General features: G+C 39.5%; 1 protein-coding gene across 3 annotated transcripts in view; it reads left to right on the top strand.

Annotated features, from left to right (window-relative positions):
• Positions 1–22,260, top strand: part of SNCAIP (synuclein alpha interacting protein) — a 152,236-nt gene that overhangs the window by 100,670 nt on the left and 29,306 nt on the right. For all 3 annotated transcript variants that reach the window (XM_065934456.1, XM_065934473.1, XM_065934465.1), the window contains 3 exons: positions 7,099–7,970; positions 9,574–9,753; positions 15,996–16,109. In XM_065934456.1, the coding sequence (XP_065790528.1) occupies positions 7,099–7,970; positions 9,574–9,753; positions 15,996–16,109 (1,166 nt within the window). The remainder of the gene's footprint in view (positions 1–7,098; positions 7,971–9,573; positions 9,754–15,995; positions 16,110–22,260) is intronic.

Below are 22,260 nucleotides of genomic sequence, written 5' to 3'. Positions count from 1 at the left end.
TGAAGTCATGTCCTTGAAGATGCCTAGGTTTCCAGTAGCTGTAGATGTGAAGTGCATTGTTGTGTACATGTTAAGGCAATTACAGCTAAAGCTGCTCGTTTTGTTTCTCAAGGAAAATAGTATTCCTTTACCTTTTAACAATAAATAACAAGAGAACAATATTTTATCACAAAGATACATTCCTTTTCTTTCTCTTCTTGATAGTCCAAAGCTAATTTTCTAGTATGGACACATAACTCCATATTTAGAAGTAAAATAGACATTTTGGGAGCCAGCACTGACGTTCAGTCTCAAAAATTGGATCCACCGTTGCAATCGCAAACTGTCCATTATCTTCCTAAGAAAATACTAATTTATCAGTCCCAAGAGCCAAAGAGTTGCTCTGTGTCAGCAATCAGCTTAGCCTCATAATTATAAATTTGTGAGGATCTGTTGAAAGACGTGGATCCAGAAGAATTATAGTGTTTCATAGTGAGTCACTCAGAATAAAGAGCCCTGTTATTTGTAGACATTCCATACAGTCATAGAAACTTAGAGGTGGGTCAGGTCTTAGCCATCATGTGTCTAACCCCTTTATTTTACAGATGAAGCAATTTTGGCTAGAACTTAGGAAACACATGAAAACACTTTAATACGTAGCACATCTTCAATAGCTTTACCAAGACTGTCTTTGAAATATTCAACACATTCAGTTTGTCCAAAATGTGGGCAAGGGTGACTCACTGTGACAAGACTCATGTGTATGTAGTATACTTTGCATATACTGGCATATTCCTTTGCCAGTATATGCCAGGACTGGCATATTCCTTTGTACCTTTGTCCCCCCTGCCCAAAACCCTCTCTCCTCCCTGCATTCATTTATTTTTTAAAAGGTTTAGTCCTTGGTCCCTATATCTGTGACATGCTGTGCTTGAGAGAGGGCTGTTATAAACAGATTGGGTCTTAAGCAGTCGTTGCCTTTGAGGGACTCTCAGTGGAGAAGGTGAGACAGATGCTTAAGTGGATTGTTGAAACAGAGCTTTATAAATGCCTGACTCCCAGTATGGGCAAGTATATCTCAGGGCACTGAGAAGCAACGGACAACAATTATCTGGGAAAGTCAGAGGAAATGAACCAAGGAGGTAACACGTGAGGGGAATCTTGGCAGATGAGCTTCCATCTCAGACAGAGAAGGCAGCAAAGGCATCATGGGAGAGGGGTACTCGCCACAAGGAAGGAAAATGAAAGAAGGATACGGGACATCCAGAAAGGGTGAGTTTAGTGATGGAAAGTCAGAGGAAAGTTAGTGATGTGGGAATGATGGTGCTGAGATGAGAAGATAATTAGAACATAAAGAATCCTCAAGAATTTAGCTACTATCCTGAAAAAATGGTTCATCAAAACTTAGTTGTTCAAGTATTATTTCCGCAACATGGGTTCAGTTCAGTTCAGTCCAGTCACTCAGTCGTGTCTGACTCTTTTTGACCCCATGGACTGCAGCACGCCAGGCCTCCCTGTCCATCACTAACTCCTGGAGTTTACCCAAACCCATGTCCATTGTGTCAGTGATACCATCCAACCATCTCATCCTCTGTCGTCCCCTTCTCCTCCTGCCCTCAATCCCTCCCAGCATCAGGGTCTTTTCAAATGAGTCAGCTCTTTGCATCAGGTGGCCAAAGTATTGGAGTCTCAGCTTCAACATCAGTCCCTCCAATGAACACCCAGGACTGATCTCCTTTAGGATGGACTGGTTGGATCTCCCTGCAGTCCAAGAGACTCTCAAGAGTCTACATGTAAAGTTTTCTCTGCCATTTTTGTTTTACCTGTAAACCACTTGTATTATTATTTTAAACTTGTTTTTCTAAGACCACTTATTTTTAGCATATTTGTTTTTAAGAGAAACTTTAGGTCAGTATGGAAAATCATTGTCATAGTAAATTCAAGGACGTAATTAAAATGGAATAGAAATAAAGCATTTCTGTGAACTCTCTGCTTATGAAAGTCTCTGAGGTAAAGGCCCACAGTCTCATTATTCTGAAAGGAGTTTGTAAGTTTTGGAGAGGAGTTAAAGTCATTGTAGCACCTAACAGAGAGTTCTTAAATTAATTAAGAAGAATAAAGATTTGAAAGGTGAGAAGCTCACTTATTCTTTAAATCAGGGGTATTTAGCATGGTTTCTGTGCACTGGGGTATTGTTTTAGGCAGTACAAGGCCACCTCAACGTTTCTAAATTAAGAAGTGAAAAAAATCAGACTTATCTCAATAGGGGATCAAAAAGGAAAACCTAAGAAGTAGACAGAAACCGGCACAGACTATGGGAAGGTCTGTGTGGTCTAGTCAGTGTGATAAGATGAAGCAAGGGACCAAGTTAGAGAAGGACTGAGGATCAGGCCACAGTAAGACTCGCTGCCTAAGGGGTGAGGGCCAGGGATCATAAAAGAGAAGGGTCCACATATAAGCGGTATCATATAGTATTTGTCTTTTACTTACTCTCCTCACTGTGACAGGCTCCAGGTTCATCCACGTCACTGCAAGTGGAGTTACTTCATTATTTTTTATGGTCATGTAATATTCCATTGTGTGTATTACCACATCTTCTTTATCCATTCATCCATCAGTGGACATTTAGGTTGCTTCCATGTCCTGGCTATTGTAAATAGTTTTGTAGTGAACATTGGAGTACGTATATCTTTTTGAATTATGGTTTTCTTCAGATATGTGCATAGGAATGGGATTGCTGGATCATGAAATCTAAAAGAAAAATGGTACAAATGAACTTATTTACAAAACAAAAATAGTCACGGATGTAGAAAACAAATTGTGGTTACCAAGTGGGAAAGGGAGGGAGGGATAGACTGGGACATTGGGATTTGACATATACGCATGTTATATGCAAAATAGATAGCTACTAAGAACCTACTGTTATAGCACAGGGAACTCTACTTACTACTCTGCAATGACCTACATGGGAAAAATCTAAAAAAGAGTGGATATGTGTATATGCACAACTGACTGATTCTGTTGTACAGAAGAAACTAACTCAGCCTTGTAAGTCAACTATACTCTTAACAGAAATTAACTTAAAAAAAGAAATAGAAAGATCAGTGATGCCTTGGAGGTGGTTTGCTTGGGAGCCAGAATACATGGTCATATGATTCAGGAATACATTTAGAGAAGATGGAATAGAGAGAGAGAGTGTGTGTGTGTGTATATGTGTATGTGTATATATTGGATAAGGAAGTGAAAAGGAGAAAGCAGGCCAATATGTAAGGTGATCAAACCCCTGGATCAGAACATTCTACCTGTTACACATACTTGCGTGATGTAGGCTCACGTTAGATGCTTGTTGAAGACATGGTGACCTGTAGATGGTCAGCAGGCAATTGGAAATACCCTGCTGGAGGTCGGAGACATTCCAAATGCCAGCTAGATTAGGAAAGGGAATTATGGCCTATAAATCAGCCTCAAATGCACTTCCATTTACCTACTGACCATTTAGAAAATGTGTGCCACAATCAGGAAGACTGGTTTGAGGTATATTTTACATGTTTCCTTTCATAAGATGTTGACAATCCACTGTACCAAAAAGTCACTGAGAACCTACTCATATAAAGGAATTTTCTGGGTGCTTTGAGGGATAGAGAGAAATTAGACACAGACTGTATTCTTACAGAGCTTGTAAAGATCTCATAAGATAAGAGATCAAATTGTCAGAGATTTAAACTTTAACATGTGAAGTGTTTATTCATGATTTCCAGGAAATAAATTTAGCCTAAAAGTCCTCCTAGTAACCATAATTAGTCTGATCTTTGTTTCCATGCATTATAAGAAATTTATTATGGTGTTGGCATAGAACAACAATATAAGTGGGATTTTTTGGTAGACTTATTGACTTGGAAGTGAAAATCTTGTCAGTTATTAAGGGCAATGATGTTATGCTTAAAATGCCCATTTTCCCAGCTTAGGAGAAAGAAACTAATTGAGTTTTATCTTTTGTATATAAACAAAATTTTACTTCTCAGACAAGTATATGGTAATAAATGAGAACATTCTCATGAAAACTTGTCATCTAATCCATTTTTCCTCTAACTGGGTTTTTTTCCAGGAAGTCAAGACAGAGACTAAAAAGCGCAGATTTCACTCTCAGCCTAAAAAAAAAAAAAAAAAAAAATCATAGGTTTGAATAAGGAGGACAACAAGCCTAATGTTGATGCCCCTTCTTCAGTTTCTAGGCTCGTCTGTGGAAAGAAGTGTTTTCATAAGATTCAGACAGAATTCATTTCCATAGAGCATTCTTAATGGCCCCTGTCAGAAGAAAACAGCTGGGAAACATATGGTATCCATTTCCCTGTATCACTTGGAAAAAATTTCACATGTAAATAAAGCCAACATAAAAGAGTAGCCCTTTGAACCCACAACCTTATATGATACATAAATACATTGGTACAATGCTCTCGTTGTACTGGCCCACTAAGTTATGTGGCTTGAAATTTTTTTATTACATCCTGAGATTCACATTATCAAGAAGTTCCGAAAACATGAAGGTAGTTGGCAATATATTAGCAAATGCTCTCCCTAATAATAAATGTACATCTCAGAAATGTTAAGGAATATATATATATATATATTCTACTATAAGCTTTTCAGATAATTGATGGATAAAATTAAAGGCATATTTACATATTATAAACTCTGTGTCCACTGTTTCTCTGCTCTTTTAAATAAGTAAGTAACCATGTGTTCTTGAAAGGAAGAGTTAAAGGCTTGGCAAGAATTTCTGGCAGGCATTAATTTTTTTAGCTTTACATTTTATAGGGCAAAAGGACATATAAAGGATAGAAAGACTTTGAAATTTATAATGGACCAGTTGGAATTAGTCTTTGCCTTTGCATATTTACATTTCATAAATAACTAGAAAATCCAGCTCTCATTGGTGATTATCGCTCCTCTGAGTTTATTAAAAGGACTTTGGTTCCCTGTGAAATTAAGCTGTGAATCCCTCAGAAGGATGCACTTTGGGCATTTTTAAAGAAATTTACTGTGTTGTACAGAGTGAGATTCAAACTCAGATACTAGCATTTGTTAATTGTCTGCTCTGTGTCAAGAACTGTATACATGTAAGAGCCAGAGTTAACTAAAGGCAGAGGAGCAGCAGCTTAAGAGCATCTAGATACCTCCCTTCCCTTCTGGAATATTCTCAGTTAACACTTGTTTCTTACTAGACAGAATCCTGGCCTCATTCCACATCTGACAGTGTTCTCGTAGGTTCCTGAAAGTCCTCAGAGAAGGATCGCTTTGTGCAGACCCTCTGAGACCACAAGCAAAGTCGTGGTCCACCGGGGTGGGGGTGGGGAACTCACCCACCTATAAGTATCTCGCATTCAGGCTTAGAACGCTCATTCTCATCTTGTTTTGACTCTGGAACTTACCTGAATCCTTTGAGAACACATTGTAGTAGGAAGAAGAATGGCCAGGTCTAAATTTGGGGAACTTTAAATCATTAGTATGCCACTTTCACCCCAAGAATCAGTGATAGCAGGGGCTATTGCAGAAGTTACAGTCCCGAATATACCCTCCTCTCAGGCTCCTTTTGTGTCTGATTGTGCTGTGTGTGTGTGTGTGTTCAGTCACTCAGACCACATGGACTGTAGCCCACCAGGCTCCTCCGTCCATGGCATTCTCCAGGCAAGAATACTGGACTGGGTTGCCATTTCTTCCCCCAAGGGATCTTCTCGACCCAGGAATCGAACCCCCATCTCTTGCATCTCCTCTATTGGCAGATGGAATTCTTTACCTTTGCACCACCTGGGAAGCCCATTTTTGGGTTGTGCTTGCTGGCAAAGAACAGACACACCCAGGTGCCTCGGTTTAAACACTTCCCATCTGCTGCCGATCTAGAAGAGGAGACAGAGATGAGAGATGCCGAGTGGGAAGGCATATCCTGAAACCTCACCCCTTTGGTGGAGGATGGTATAAACTAAGTGGGAAAGGAGTAAGAGTCCATAAATCAGTGGCCTGCAAGTTACCAGGGTGCAGGGTCATCTGTCTAGTCAGAGGAGTGTCCCAGAGAGGAAGCTGTATCATCGAGCCCGAGGGAGGAGGCCATTGCTCGGTCAGCCTCTGAGGGGAGGCAGGGGCAGCTGGTCATATGAGGCTCCCTGTGGAAGGAGGTGGTGCTTAATCTTTCACCTCTGGATGTGTTGCTGTTTCACTTGACACGTCATCCCAACCAGACACTCAAACGCAGACTATACAATCTTTATCTGAACTTTGCACAGAAATGAGAAGGGGGAAAAAAATACTAGTCTGCCTGCTTCACCCTCCCTTTGCAACTTCCTCCTGTTCATTTCCAGCTTTCCAAACGACGGAGGGCAGACTCTAAAAGAGCATGTTCCCTTGTGACATGGCAGTGTGTTACGTTGCTGGTCATATGCCAGAAAGCACCGTCAAATGCCCATGAGCTATGGTTGACTTGGATACTCAGTCTAGGGTGGGATGAACTCCACATTGGCTTATCTCCCACGGTCCAGCCAGTCCTGACCATTCCATGCCTTCCTGTTCTTTCCCTGATCTGTCTGACAGATCACCTAGCGAATCACTCAATAGTTCTCAGTTTAAGTTTGCCCAATATTAAATCATTTACCCCTTCTTTCTCCAAGACTTCATGAGCTCTAAGGGTATACCTATGTGTGTGTGCACAAATACAGATACATACCTTCTCTCCCTGAATTAGTTTGGAAGTTTATTAAATGCAAAGGATCTCGTCCTCCAGTTCTGTTTTTCAGAGTGGTGACAAGTATCAGCATACTGTCAGGGAGGTATAACCATCAGGGAATAAAACAGAGTGTCTGTCTGGGTTTGTTCTCTTTTACTGTTTGCTTCCACTATTATTACTACATGAATTAATTCTGAGCCAATACATGGTAACTTTCTTTTAGCATTCACTGTTTTTCAAGGGTAAGTACAAACTGTTTTATGGCCTACATTCTCTCTTAAATTGTTCCTTAATACCCAGACTTCCTTTGAGCACAACTTGAGTGGATCGTGTCTGTCTACATAGCCATGCTGTTTTCAGTGTTTCAATTTAACAGTCCCCTCTCTTAATTTATTTTAAAACAGTGTCTAGCTCTGGCTGGAATTGTGGTGTCTCAACTCTTATTACAAACACGCAGAAGCCCACAGGAATCGCCGATGTGTATAGTAAGTTCCGCCCAGTGAAAAGAGTGTCCCCCTTGAAACACCAGCCAGAGACTCTGGAGAACAATGAAAGTGATGATCAAAAGAACCAAAAGGCAGAGTACCAGAAAGGGGGTGATTCTGACCCAGGCCCCCAGCCCGAGGAGCTCGGCCCCAGAGCTGGCGAGGGCAGCCCCCAGAGGAAGAGCACGGAGCCCAGCACCCTGCTGGGGGAGCTGGAACATTATGACCTCGACATGGATGAGATTCTCGACGTGCCTTACATCAAATCCAGTCAGCAGCTGGCCTCTTTCACCAAGGCGACTTCGGAAAAAAGAATTTTGGGTTTATGCACAAGCATTAATGGCCTTTCCGGCAAAGCCTGCCCTACAGGAAGTGCCGAGAGCTCCCCGTCTAACATGACACCATTTTGTGTTCTTTCTCCTGTGAAAAGCCCTCACTTGAGAAAAGCGTCCTCTGTTGTCCAGGACCAACAGACGCTCTCCCCTGAAGAATCAGAGAGTTCGCCTCCTCTGGTTAAATGTGGCTCTGCTTATGAGCCTGAAGACCAGGGTAAGGACTTCCTACACAAGACCTTCAGTGATCCTTACAGTCGGAAAGTTGACAAGGCAGTGGCGCCAGATTGCCAGCTCAGGGCCTTCCATCTGCAGTCCTCGGCCACAGACCCCAAACTTGAGGAGCAGATTGGCGGCGTGAACTGGACCAGCTCCCAGGGACCTGAAGAAAGGAACGAGTACCTGAAAAAAGTGAAAAGCATCTTGAACATTGTTAAAGAAGGGCAAATATCTCTCCTGGTGAGTATGAAATAATTCAACATACACACTAACCATCTAGAACTCCAGTTTTATCAACTCCGTTCATCAGTAACAGAGTGATGGTGCTTTTGTTCCAATTTTTTGCAATGGCTTTTGTTGGGCGATGTGACTTTGGAGTTCTAAAATTAAAAGTTAGGTGGTTAATATAAGGAAAAACAAATGGCTATAGAGGGAGTGTTATTTCACTTGAACTGTGCATGAATTCAACTGTAATAAGGACATGTAGTCTCAAGTAAAAGCAAAACCAAAAAAAGCCCAGCACTTTAAAAAATATGAATCTTAATGTCTTTCCTTTTGCTTTTCAAATGGTCCCCAATGCTCTCACTGAGTTATTTGTGGGGATGTCAGTTCCTTGATGATGGGGAACCTGCCAGATACATGAACAGAGGGTCTTCTGTTTTATCCTGATCATTATTCAGAAGACTTGGACCAGGACATTTGAAAGCATTTGCAGATAGAGACTTACCCTAGAGCTTGATTGCCCTCTGACCCACATGGAGTTTTTATTTAGTTCCAGGTCTGCATGTCTAGGGAGCATGAAGAAGCTTTTCCAGAGACTCTAGACACAGAGTAACATGATGTAAGAAAAGTCTGTTCTGCTTAGGCTCAGAGAAAACTAAACTGAAATCACATTCCATCTGCCTACATTGTTCTTTCCTGGCTTCCAGACATGGATCAAACAGTAGTAAGCCTGAGCTGACACTATGGTGTTAATTAAAGTCTCATTCAAGGAAAATCATCACATCTTGGCCATGTGATTCTACTCAGGGTAAATCTGTGCATAGATAAATATAACGCACTTGGTCTATTACCACAAATTTTAGTGTTATAATAGGATGATATCATTGAACAATTTTACTAAGTCAAGTAATTTTTTTTTCTTTCTTTTTTTTTTTTGGTCTCTTGAAAATGTCTTTTCCATTTCTCCTGGCTCTTCCTCTCTGGTTCATTCCTTTCTTTTATCTTTCCCATGTTTTTATGTTTCCCAAATGGTAACACCTCTCAATTTACCCAACAGTCTTTATCAATGAGTTATGCTCAGGGCACTGAACTTCACTCAAGGTGAAGAAACCAGAATCCAAGTATAGCTTCCAGCTGCCCAGGAGTTTGTTTAGGGGTGAAAGTGTCTGGAGGTACCCGGGGGAGCACAGACTACAGCACCCATCATGAGGCTTGCCATCAGAGCCAGCTCTCCAAAGCTCAAGGCAAAGCAGATGGTTATGACAGGTAGTTCATTCATTCAACAAACCTACCACAAGGAATAAAGCAGAGTCTGGCCCTCAGAACATAGCAGGAGTGGAGGAGACAGACAGGAAACCTGCTGGTTACCATAAGTTGTTAGAAAGCTGGCTTGGAGCCTCTACAGACTCGTTGGCTCATCTCGGTTGCCTGTCTCCCATGAAAGGAAGTCACTTGAGCATTCCTGTGCTTTCATAGCAAGGAATTCTGACTTATTACAACCCCGTGATGTCACCAGGGCTTCTGGAAGCTCATCTCTTCTTCCCAAGGCCCAGAGCAAACCCCCACAGCTGCTCATTCTGGTTTATTGACTTAAGTTTTCCTCTTCTTACTATGTGTACAGCCACACCTAGCTGCCGACAATCTAGACAAAATTCATGACGAAAGTGGAAACAATCTCTTACACGTTGCCGCATCACAGGGACACGCAGAGTGTCTGCAGCACCTCACTTCTTTGATGGGAGAAGACTGCCTCAACGAGCGAAATGTGGAGAAGTTGACTCCAGCAGGCCTGGCCATCAAGGTGACTGGTTGGGGGCTGGGCCCTCCACATGTTCCTGTCTTGTAAGATTTCTAGTAAACTTAAGTGTTAGAGTGGAAAGAGAGAAGAGTGATGTTCCAAGCAAACAGCAAGTGAACCTACTGCATTTAAAAGGTTAACCATCTCAGTCACTAACTGCTTTGAGATTTTGAGACTATATTCCAATTTAGGGTAAGCATCAAAACAGCTAATAAAGAGAAAGGAAAATGGTCTGTTGCTATTTTAAGAACTTTTGTTATTCATGGTGACTGAAGTTTGGATTCTTAACCACCCCTGGATCTATGTGAGGCTGTTTCATTTTTTTTTCCTAATGTGAGTATAAATGAGCAAGACGAATGGGGAAAAGGTGTATGGTAAGGCATGCTAGCCTAGCACTCAGGAGGATTTCAGATAATAAAGTGGACCTCTAATGGATTACATCTGAAGTTGAGGTGTCTGCAGTATCAGGAGTTCTTTAGAATATCGGTGCCGAGTTTGAGTTTGGCTCTTGCAGAGCACAGTATGTTATCTGTCAAAAACTAGGCAAATTAATGCTGACTGGGATAGAGTTAAAACCTAGAAACAGTGATACAGGAAAATGTGGTCTTTTATAGCACTGTAGTGAGTGCCTCTGTAAAATGTAACACATCACTAGAAGGTTAGCTATTAAACTAAAATTACTTTTAAGATCTTTGGCAAATAAATGTGGAATTCAGTCACATTTATTAAGAAGCCAGAAGTGAAGTGTAGGGAAATATAATACATCTTATGCTTCTGCATTTGTACTTTGCTTTGCTTAATAGTTATGGCTTCTATAAGCTGAATAATCATAATTTTTACAAATAGAATTATATTGAAATATACTAGGGGAACTTGCTAGTTAAAGTCTGTTTGTGAATTCACTAAGGAACATGTTATATTTGAAAAGCAATTTCCTTCCCCTGTATACCTCTTATGCAAATCTAAATTTTTGTATCTTCAATTTATTTATTATTCAGCAAAGTTTTACGTTATTAAAAAGTTGCTTTCTATTGTGTTTAATGTTACTCAGTGATTAGGTTTTTTGATCATATAAGAAATCCATGACCCAGTGGATAGATATCATTTTTCGTTAGTTGGCAATGATGCTATGTCAAATAAGAGCTGAACTGCCATCAAGAAAAAAAAACAAAAAAAAACAAATGTGAGTGAAAATTCTGTAAAGTTAAACAGTGTTTTTGAGTCCACCAGACATTGTTTTAAGTTGCTGGCAAAACACATGTGAATGAGACCTAGTCTCTTTTCTTAGGGAACTGATAGCCTGGTGGATAAGGCAGGTAAGTTACCAGTGCAGGATGGTGAATTCAGGATCTAGGCCCATGTCAGAATCCTGGGGGAAGGCAAGAATTGGGTTTGGTAATCAGTGGGAATGTCAGTCATGACTAAAATATTCTTTCAGTGCCAGTGGTTGCTGACATCTACCTTGTCATTTTAGTATTTATAAAATACAGTGCTCATTAGTTTTCCTCACTAGTGGTGGGTTTTGAATATGTCTTAACTACATAATTGTAGTTAAGTCTTCCCTAGTGGCTCAGACGGTAAAGAGTCTGCCTGCAGTGTGGTAGACCCGGATTCAATCCCTGGGTCGGGAAGATCCCCTGGAGAAAGGAATGGCAACTCTCTCCAGTATTCTTGCCTGGAAAACTCCCATGGACAGAGGAGCCCGGCGGGCTACGGTCCGTAAGGTCGCAAAGAGTCAGAAACGACCAAGAGACTAACACACACACATAATTGTATAAAATTTGTTAATTTGTGTGCCCAAATACTTGTTTTGATAGAGTAAGAATCTTCAAAGTAGAAAGGTACCTAAGAAATTTAGTGGTCATTAAGCCAATCCTGGTAAAACTCCTTTATGTTATTCATATTAAGTGTTCATTTATTCTTAAACTCCAGTCAGTAAAGGTTCTCTCTAATACAATCAGCATGCAAACTTAGTAAAAAAATTTTTTTTTCTGCTTTAATGAAGAACATGCATCAAACCCATAGGACTCAAAAGCTCTTCTAGTTTTGCAGTCTCAGGCTTTTCATACTTTACTTCTGGACAATGATCTGAAAAATGGAAGTGTTCTTTTATTCCTTCATTTAATCTAGAATTTACAAAAGCGGTAAATACAAATATTTTGTAACACGTGCCCTGCCCTTTGGCCATCCTGTCCTGACACGTGTCCTGCCTCAGTCCATTAGTGTATTGTGATGGACATTGATGAAATTGAGGGAGTCCCAAGAAGTCATCATTCTTCCATTTTAAGACCTTGTTTTGAACACTGGTAACTAACTGGTGGTGTTTCACCTCGTTAAGCACATTTTGGAGAGCCCTGCTGTCATTAAAGACAAACAAACTTGGTACAAACGGGCAGAAGTTGCTCCGATGATATGACTTGGCTGACAGGAAGCAGAGTCAGAGACAGGATATCAAATAAGAAGATTACATTAGAAAAGGGGCTCTGAAGTCATACCAGAGGTAAAGAACATCTCCCCCCACACTTAAACTCCTTAAATGGAACATCATAAATTCTTGCCAGCTCCGTGCAAAATTTATTGAGTGCTTTCTGGGGGACCCAACACTAGATACTGTGGGAGTTCAAGGTATTATTAAGTGCCATTTGGGAACAGTTAAGCAAAATAATTGTAAAGAAAGTTTCAAAAAGGTGAAAATAATCTGTTTTCTAACATGGAGCCAGCACAAAAATTCAGAATCTAAACAGATTTGTAATGAAATAACTTTAATTCTCTTTTAATTTCTGAGTAAGCCCAAAGACAAAATGCTGATCTGGTGAGAAAATACATAACCTACTGATACTCCATTTTAATATACAATGTGTGACCCAAAGCTCAGGGATGTTAGCAAGTAGAAATTTCCAACTGGAACTTAATAAGATTTTTGTTTTGTTGCTAGTTCTATTAATGACAAATGATATGGCTTTCAAACTCATGGTAATGATATAATATTTCCTTTTACTTCTCTGGCAACTTTTTATTTGTTTAAATGTTTCTTCTTTGATGAACTAAGCCTAACACATCTAACAGAACATTCTACACAATAGCAGAAACATGCGTTTTTTTTTCAAGTGCACACGAAATATTCTCTCTTATAGACCATATGTTGGGTCATAAAACAGATCTCAATAAATATAAAGTAATTAAAATCATGCAAAGTTTTTGTCTTTAACTATAGTGAAATGCAATTAGGTATTAATAACAGAAGGACATTTAAGATATTCACAAGTATGTAGAATTAACACAGTCCAAAATAATCATTATATCAAAAGAGAAATTACAAGGAAAATTGTAAGCTGTTTGGAGATCAATGAAAATGCAACATACCTACATTTAAATATGCACCTAAAGCGTCCTTAAAGGGAAATATATGTTTTAGTAAATGCCTGTGTTTAAAAAAAGAAGGAGAAGGAGGAAGATCTCAAATTAATAGCCTAATCTACCTCACAAAACTAGAAAAACACTCAATTGAAAGCAAGTAGTTAGAAGGAAATCTAAAACTTTTCAAGCAAAAATAAATGAAATAGACAATAGAAAAGCAGTAGAGACCCTGCCTGTCAAAACCACATCAGATCTCTTGCTTGTGATGTCAAACCTCTATAGCCTTAATGCAGGATCTTTGACAATGAGTGAAAAGCGGGAATTTCCTACAGTGCCCTTGGTTAAATTAGGCAGTTCTTTTACAAAGGTTCAGGATTATCTAAGAAGATTTGAAAGTATACCAGATATGCTTGAACTGGATCACCTCACAGTTTCAGGAGATGTGACATTTGGCAAGAATGTTTCATTAAAGGGAACGGTTATCATCATCGCAAATCACGGTGACCGAATTGACATCCCACCTGGAGCAGTATTAGAGAACAAGATTGTATCTGGGAACCTGCGTATCTTGGACCACTGAAATGAAAAATACTGTACACACTTTATACTAATTATGGGCTGAACAGTTTCTTACAATGAAAAGTTCCTCTAAGATTATAAAATAGGCAGGTACTGTTCTGTTACTGTACCCTGCAGTGTTAATTTTTAAAGTAGAGTTTTCTGCAGTATGCTTTTAGTCTAAGAAAAGCACAGATGGAAGCAATACCTTTCTTTTTTGAAGAAGATCCTGAAAGTTAATTCATCTAAAAGTGCAATATTGTTTAATCTTAAAACTGGGGCAGCTCTGCTGGAAAATCTTTTAACAGAGGCCTCAATGATGGTCATTTTGAACTGCTTGTGATTTCAAAAATAAAGCTGTGAAGCAAAAAAAAAAAAAAAGCAGTAGAGAAAATCAACAAAACCAAATTTGGTCTCATAAAAAAGCTGCTTAAAAATTAGCAAACCTTTAGTTAGACTGACCAGAGAGAGAGAGGACTAACTGCTGTTACTAAAATCAGGACTCCTGTCTCACATTTCTGCATTCTGTGTTAATACCCATTGATGTGGATTGTCTTGCTCATAGATGCTCAGCATGGCTCCTTTTCCTTCATTCAGAGGGAATGAAGCACATTGTATCAGTGGGTTGTTTTGTTTTGTTTTTTAAATTCTCCTAAGAAACACTGCATGCTCAAATTGTGTAATTTAAGGAGAGGCCATAATGAATGATTTATATGCAAAAGGAAGGTGAATGGATGGGGTGTAGGTGTAGGGAGCATGTGAAGCAAAGTACAATATATTGGGGTCAGTAACAACCAGAGCACGTTTACCACTCCAGAGCCTTTTAGGCAGGGGAAGGACCTGAGATAGAGAGGATTGAGTAGAACTGCTGACTTTTGACCTTTGACTGGTTGATAGGACTCAGCAGACCAGTGGCATCTCCATTAAGGGGGAGTTGGGAACAAAGGGAACCTTAAACACTCTCTCTTTTCCTGGTTTCCTGCTACTGCTTTCCATCAGCCAAACCCAGTCAAAAGCCAGGGCCCAAGGGAATCAACCCATAGCCATCAGGCTCCTTGGGCAGCAAGGAGGGAAGAAATGGGAGGAGATACTGGGGCACCGGGAAGCTATTCAGCAGGTACTAATCATGCTAGGTGAGTGTTCTACATGAGATTAGCTACAAGTTGACTGCTTGAAATTCCAGAGTAAGAGAAGAATGAGCAGATTACTTCCCCTGTCTTATTTTCAGTATAGGCTTCCCTGACTTCACACTCACCATAGTTCTTTTCTCCTGGGCTAAGATCCCACACTGTGTAAACCAGGAAAGCAGCTGAATGTCTCATTTGTCTTCTGGAGTTATTATGAGGATCTAAGATAGCATTTTAATATAAGATAACAGGTATTGTGTGCTTAGGAAGCTGACATGCCTCATTTAATCTTTACAGTCACTCCACAAGGTAGCTGCTTCTAACCCCTGCTATTTCATAGATGAGAAAATTGAGTATCAGAGAGATGAAGAAGCTTATTCAAGGTCTTGTAACTAAGTGGTGGATTAAGGATTTAAATCCAGTCCAAAGTCTGGTTCTTAATCACTAGGTCGTGTATGTCTCAGCTGTCTTCCTGGTTTGCACAGTGTGGGTTTCAGCACAGGAGAAAGGGTCTCCTGTGAGCATCAAGTCAGAGAATTCTCCTTCAGTGAAAGTAGCATGGGGATTACTTTCCTTTTCTTCATTTTGGACTCCTCACATTCTAACTTATCAAGAGAAAAAGTCAGTTCTAAGAGTTAATGGATAAATAAATTGTAGTATATTCAAGCAGTGGAATACTTCTTAGCAATAAAAAGAAATAAGCTATCTCCAAGCAGTAGCTTATGTAAGTAGAAGCATTATGTAGGTAGAAACCAGATGTTAAAGAGTGCATGTTCTCTTCTGCTGTGATAGGAATCAGAGTGGTCATGTGGGCAAAGCGGTATGAGAACAAAGGAGTAGAAATGAGGGGGCAGGGGTGGAAATGTTCTGTGTCTCGATTGAAGTTGTAGTTACCGGAGAATATACTTGTCAAAAATTCAAATTGTGCTTTTAAAAGAGTACATTTTATAGTTAGCAAATTATACTTTAATAAATTGATTTTTAAATAACTGATGAAATTATGAGAACATATTTAAGTAAAACTATGCAGTTGATTTAGAGTAAAAATTACTGATCACAGGTATGGTATACATTTATTGTAAGCCAGAAGTAAGAGCTAAAATTCATGTGATTTTTTTTTCTTGGTAAAAATGCCACCTGTGAGGTAACTTTGAAACTTGAATTACCTTCAATTTCTTTTTTTTTTTTTTCTTTTTAATCTAGAATGGTCAGTTGGAGTGTGTACGCTGGATGGTGAGTGAAACAGAAGCCATTGCTGAATTGAGTTGTTCTAAGGACTTTCCAAGCCTTATTCATTACGCAGGTTGTTTTGGTCAGGTATGAAGAAATTTTTAATTATTTTCTCTTTGCATACTGTGTAATCTACCACTTTTAAAATTCTTAGTATATCAAAATCCAAACCTAAAAAATCATCAAAGATGTATTCAAAGATTTATGCTGCTGCTGCTAAGTCACGTCAGTCGTGTCTGACTCTGTGTGACCCCATAGATGGCAGCCCACCAGGCTCCAGTCCCTGGGATTCTCCAGGCAAGAATACTGAAGTGGATTGCCATTTTGTTAAACCTAAATATTTCATGATAGAATATTAGATAAATAATAAAACATTCATATAATAGAATTTTTCAGAAATATATTCATTATATAATATTGAGTTAAAATATATGATGCAAAACTGTTCCTGTAATTTGGTACCAACTTTGAGCTTTGGAGAGAGAGAAAGAGAAATGAATAATAAGACTAGAAAAAAAAAACTGTCTCCATATGTTTATAGTAATTATCACTCAGAATTATAAGTGGCTTTTATTTTCTTTTTTTATGTTTTTCACTTCTTTCCCAATTTCCTGAAATAAACAAACTTAACTTTTGTGGAAAGGAAAAATGATATATTTTCTTGAACCCAAAATTAAAAAGCAAATCTTTAGTAAGACATTAATTGAGGAAGTCTTGCTCCATTAAAGATTAGCAAAACAATCACTTACCTAAAATTTTCTTAAATATTCATACATGTTTTCTTTTCCAAAACAGGCTGTTCACATGCAGTTAGACCATCTTTATTGGGATTTTAATTGTCATTGCTAAATTTTACTTTCAGATTAATTTGGTATTAATTACAACATTGAGTCTTTCTATTCATGTTTTTTATATTTTCAAAGCTTGCTTTATCATCTTCAACAAAGAATTAGAGAATTTTAAAAAAAAGATGAGCACACATGCAAACAAAGTGAGTCTCAGTTACAGTCAGTTTCTACATTAGGAAATCCCAGTGTGAGTAATTGATGTATGCAGATTACAATCCAGTGTATGCAGTAAAAAAATCATCACTAACTCCCTTTGAGAAGGATGAGTATAAATAATCTTAAAAAAAAAAAAAACTGGAACCACAAAATGCCAATCTCAGCCTTAAGAAAATATAAATAAAGTCAGCAGTGCATTAAAATAGATTTAATCACATTTGTTTGTGGCAAAGAAAATTGCTTCTCATTCTTATAACCGTATCCCTTTGGCTTCGTAAACTTTCCCAGTGGCAGTAAATTGTGGTGTTGTCAACAAGAGATTATACTTTTTCAAGCATGACAGTCTCAAATTTATAAATAGACTCAGAATATTGCCACAACCTTTCTTTAGTGGGGTTCATGGTAGGTGATGCTTTATAATATGCCATGCTAACTTCAATTAATATATGTGTGTAATGTTTCCTATACGTATCAGGCACCATGCCATTGGACTTTGCGTACATTATCTGACTTAGTCTTTGAAACAACATTATTGGATTCTGTTGTTTTTATCCCTGGTCTATGGATGAGGAGACTGAAGACAGAAAATTGTTTAAGTGGCCAGCATGTGGTCTAGTGGCCAATAAGAGCAAAGGCTGGATCTCAACTCAGGTCCTTTGACTTTGGGGCCAGATTCTGTTTTTTTCCTCCATCCGGGTATATACTTTGTGTAGCTTGTTCGCAGTGGAACTGATATAGCTGCAGAAGTCCTTTTTTTTATATATATATAATTCTATCTAACAATATGTTGTGATATTTGGAGTATCTTAAACACAAACTCATAGTACTAAATTTATGGAATGAAGAAGGAAGCAAGAACATTTAAAATTTGTAAAAGCCACTATCTTTGAAGTAATTGCTTCATTTTCTTTGTGTATTGCACTTATGAGTCCCAGCCATGGTATTCTATGAACTACCATAAGAATTAATAAATATTTGCTAAAGATGCTCTTTTTTGGCTTTGTCCAGCAGAAGGGAGAATAGTATTTTCAAATGACCAAAAAAAGTATGAAGACAAATAGTCCCCATAAATCGTTCTCAGTATAAGATGAAAATTTTATTTATTCTCAAATTGCCTGAATAATTGTTTCACACCCCTGATTTCATTTGCTTATGTAAAGAGGAGTTTCAGATATCAGTGGAAAAGCTGACTGCAGTTTTGGAAGAGCTTGCCAAAGAAAAGGAGGGAAGGATTGCATTGCTGTTCTGAGACTTTAAGTCAACAACAGGGCATCTGGTATTCTTTGTCCCGGGAAATGTTGCTTAGAGGTGCCAGTTTCTCTCTTCAGCTCTCACAGCAGGAGTCTCATAACTTTGAAGCCATTGGGACAAAACAAAAGAAAGTGCCATTTCTGAGATTTGGTCAGGTGATAGTGTGGTTTATTTGGCTGGAGTCGAGGAAAATACAGAAATTAGTGACCTTTGCGAAGAGCCATGTCAAACACTTGCTTCACGTTAGTATCAGTCTTCAGGCTGTTATTTCAAGTTGATAAGCATTTTTAATGACCTCAAGTACAGCTCTGAGCAGGGTACCCCAGCAGTGCCTTCAGGAGAGCATTCCTACCCAAGTGGAAAATGTAGACACCCATCAGGACTGCAAACTCAGCCCAGCCGTCCTGCATCCGCCACAGCCACTTATGTAACAGATAACCTGCGGAGATGCTGAACTTGGAACCACTGCAAGCCTAATATTTTCACAAGGAAGACTGTTACTGAACAGTTTTCTAATGGATTCAGCACATGCAGCTTTTTCTACATCGAGCAGGCACTTGAGTGTGTTCTGCTCTTGTTTCTTCAGTAAATACCTTTTGGAAAGGACAGTACAGAGGAAAATTTCTCTCCTGGTTTATTTTAGTTACCCTCCTCCCCTCCTGTAGATTCTCAAAAGAATGGGTTCAATTTGACTCACAATTGGCATCCTTTTTCTGGTAAAAATGACCTGTAAGGACTCCAGAACCACGGGGTAGCCAGCAGTTTTTAGTGGTCTCCTGGAGTGATAGATCTTCGAGTGACAGGAATTGATTTTCCTCCTCTTGACACACACAGTCTCAAAGGGGACAATTACTTCATTGTCTGATAGTACCTACCAGAACCGGCCCTGGGGAGCATGAAGGTGAACGCATGAGGGACACTCAGGGAAAGAGACGGGTGCATGTTCAGATGGGCCTGCTCTGCTGTCCCATGGGAGAGATGCTGCTGGTGAAACAATCGAGACAGAATGATCTCAGGCCAAAGCTACCGCCTGTGTAACTTGGGCTGTTGTATTCAAATATGAAAGCTCAGATGGTCTTCTTCAGGGTCCCAGCGAAGCTCTCGCCCTCACATGCTTGGGGGCTTAGGCCTGTTTGGCGTGTTGGTCACTGTTTCAACATCAAACTTCTCATTTTGTTTCTAAACCTTTAATGTGCCTTTTGGTCAAGAAGCTCTGCTACGGAAACAACAGGCAGCATAGCATTAAGCATTTACTGAGAAAGAACACGCTTGCCTATGTGTTCTTTCTGTTCATTCTCCATTTTAAATGTTTGGCCTGATCAGATTAAAAAAATGAAAGACACTTTCTCACAAAAGGCTCAGAATTCCTCCGAATGGTCATGAATGGTGACGGGCCTTCTGATGAGGGGGTTGTTTCCACAGGCTGTGTTATAGTTTCTCCGCAGTTCACTTTTAAAAGGAGAAATATTCTGTTGACTTTATTATTTCGTTGTCATGGGTCAGAAATAAGTAAACAACACCGAAAGTGCTACGATTGCAGATGGAAGTGCATAGAAAAATCTTTGATTGGCACAAGCAAGAGTCTGCTCTCCAAGGACCTTTGAAAAAGCATAACCAGCACAGAGCTCCATAGCCCACAGACTGACAGGCGGTTAATGTGATTTCTGTGACCCAGGGGTGCCGAAGGAGCACGTCCTTTATGGAGTCAGGGGTCATGCTTCATGAGCCGTGGTGGATATTCATATACAGAAGGCACAGAACGCTAGCTCCTCTGTCTGAGTTTAAATCCTAGCCCTACCGTTACTAGCCCAGGAGCCTTGTATATATTTCTTTATTTTAAAAGAAAAGATAAGAAAATGTCTCCCTGGACCTCAGTTTCCTCATCTTTAGAATGGAGATAATATAACTTTTTTAACAGGGTTGCTCTGAGATCCAAATGAGAAAAGTCACAGGAAGCCTGTAGTAGACACTAGGTAAATGTCAGCTCTAATGATTATTGGCTACCTTCCAATTTATGATTTTTATTGCTATACATATTATTTATTTACCTATAAATAAAGTATAAGATAAGTTTGGCAAAAAATATTTTTCAGCCTAAACAACTCTGTGTGTATGTTAATCAGTGTCTGACTCTGTGTGACCCCATGGGCTGTAGCCCACCAGGCTCCTCTGTCCATGGAATTCTTAGGCAAGAATACTGGAGTGGGTTGCCATTCCCTTCTCCAGGGTGTCTTCCCAACCCAGGGATAGAACCTGGGTCTCCTGCATTGGCAGGCAGATTCTTTACCGTCTGAGCCACCAGGGAAGTCCTAAACCTGTTTAATCAATTCTTAGATGTATTATTTTTTCACGTTTTACTGTCCCTAGATTCTACATTTATTTTACAATAAGTGACAATATGAAACTATTGCTGGCCTTTTTTTTTTCACATTTTAGCATCTCAAAAACTGGAATGAATCTTATAATTGATGGATTGTTAGATTTGATGACATAATCACAGACAAAATTGCCTCCTTTAGAACTACAGTTGTAACAAAACTATAGAGATTTTATTGATAGCAGTAATGCACCTGTGGCATACTTTTCAATTACATTTTTAATTAGACTGTCCAGCAGAGTTCATAAATTACATGTATTAATTGCCTCTATAAATAAATTCCATTGCCTTTAAGAATGCACAAAAGACATTAAAACAGGTTATCAAAAGAGCAGAAAATCCCCAGAAGAGGAAACTAGTACATAAAGTAAGTTTTCATTCATTAGATGAACATTGAATGCATAGATATAATAGATATAGGTGATTGGATGGAATGTCAATTGGAGAGGCATTCTGTAAAACAGAAATAATACAGAAGAACTGTCTCATCCATGTGATTACATTGGATGTTCTCTAAAAGCAATACCTATGGGGACATGAAGGTCTGAAATTACATTCTTTAATATCCCCCACTCCCTCTCTCTCTGTCACACACACACACACACACACACACACACACACACAGCAGGGGTGGGGTCACTGGGGAGGTGGGGAGAACACTCTAAAGGTCTAAAAGAAGAGCTAGGCACCATGAATATATATTTATATGTGATATACATTCACAGGGTCTTCTTAATTGGGGGAAGTAGCTATATTTGTTCTGTTCTCTTTACTGGATATTTGTCAAATAAGTCGCTGTTTAAACTGTAGGACCGTGGGTCTCTGCAGGCATGTTTTCCAGAATCAGAGCAGAAAGCATTTCTAGGAGAGTGGATGCTAAACATCGTACTTAGTCACTCAGCACACTGTGTCCGACTCTTTGTGATTCCATGAATGGTAGCCCACCAGCCCACCAGGCTCCTTTGTCCATGGGATTCTCCAGGCAAAAACACTGGAGTGGGTTGCCATTTTCTTCTCCAGGATGCTAAACATGCTCTTACCCAAACCAAGGGATTCTAACCATCTCCATGCCATCTCAGTAGTCCTAAACTTTGGTTGTTAAACCAAGTGGATAGTCAGCCCATCCCTTTGAGCAGTGCCTCTCTGCACATATCATAGGGGAGATGGTCGTTTCCATATAACTTCTCAGTAAGCAGGCCAGTTGCATAAAGTGAAAGTGAAGTTGCTCATTCATGTCTGACTCTTGGTGACCCCATGGATTGTAGCTCACCAGGCTCCTCCATCCATGGGATTTTCCAGACAAGAATATTGGAGTGGGTTGCCATTTCCTTCTCCAGGGGATCTTCCTGACCTAGGGATCAAACCCAGGTCTCCTGCACTTTACCATCTGAGCAACTAGGGAAGGTGCAACCAGTTGAATAGCTTCTTATGAAAGTGTTCACTGCAGCATAGGAAACTGAATTTGACCTTCTGGGCAAAGACCTACATTGTTTTAAATAATAGGATAATGTTGTTACTGCTGTTGTTCAGTCACTTAGATATGTCCAACTTTTTCTGACCCCATGGCCTGTAGCATGCCAGGCTTCCCTGTCCTTCACTATCTCCC

The sequence above is a fragment of the Muntiacus reevesi genome, chromosome 1, assembly GCF_963930625.1.
Source record: "Muntiacus reevesi chromosome 1, mMunRee1.1, whole genome shotgun sequence".
NCBI classification, from domain to species: Eukaryota; Metazoa; Chordata; class Mammalia; order Artiodactyla; family Cervidae; genus Muntiacus; species Muntiacus reevesi.
The sequence above is the reverse complement of the archived record's forward strand: the minus strand, read 5'-3'. Positions and strand labels throughout refer to the sequence as shown.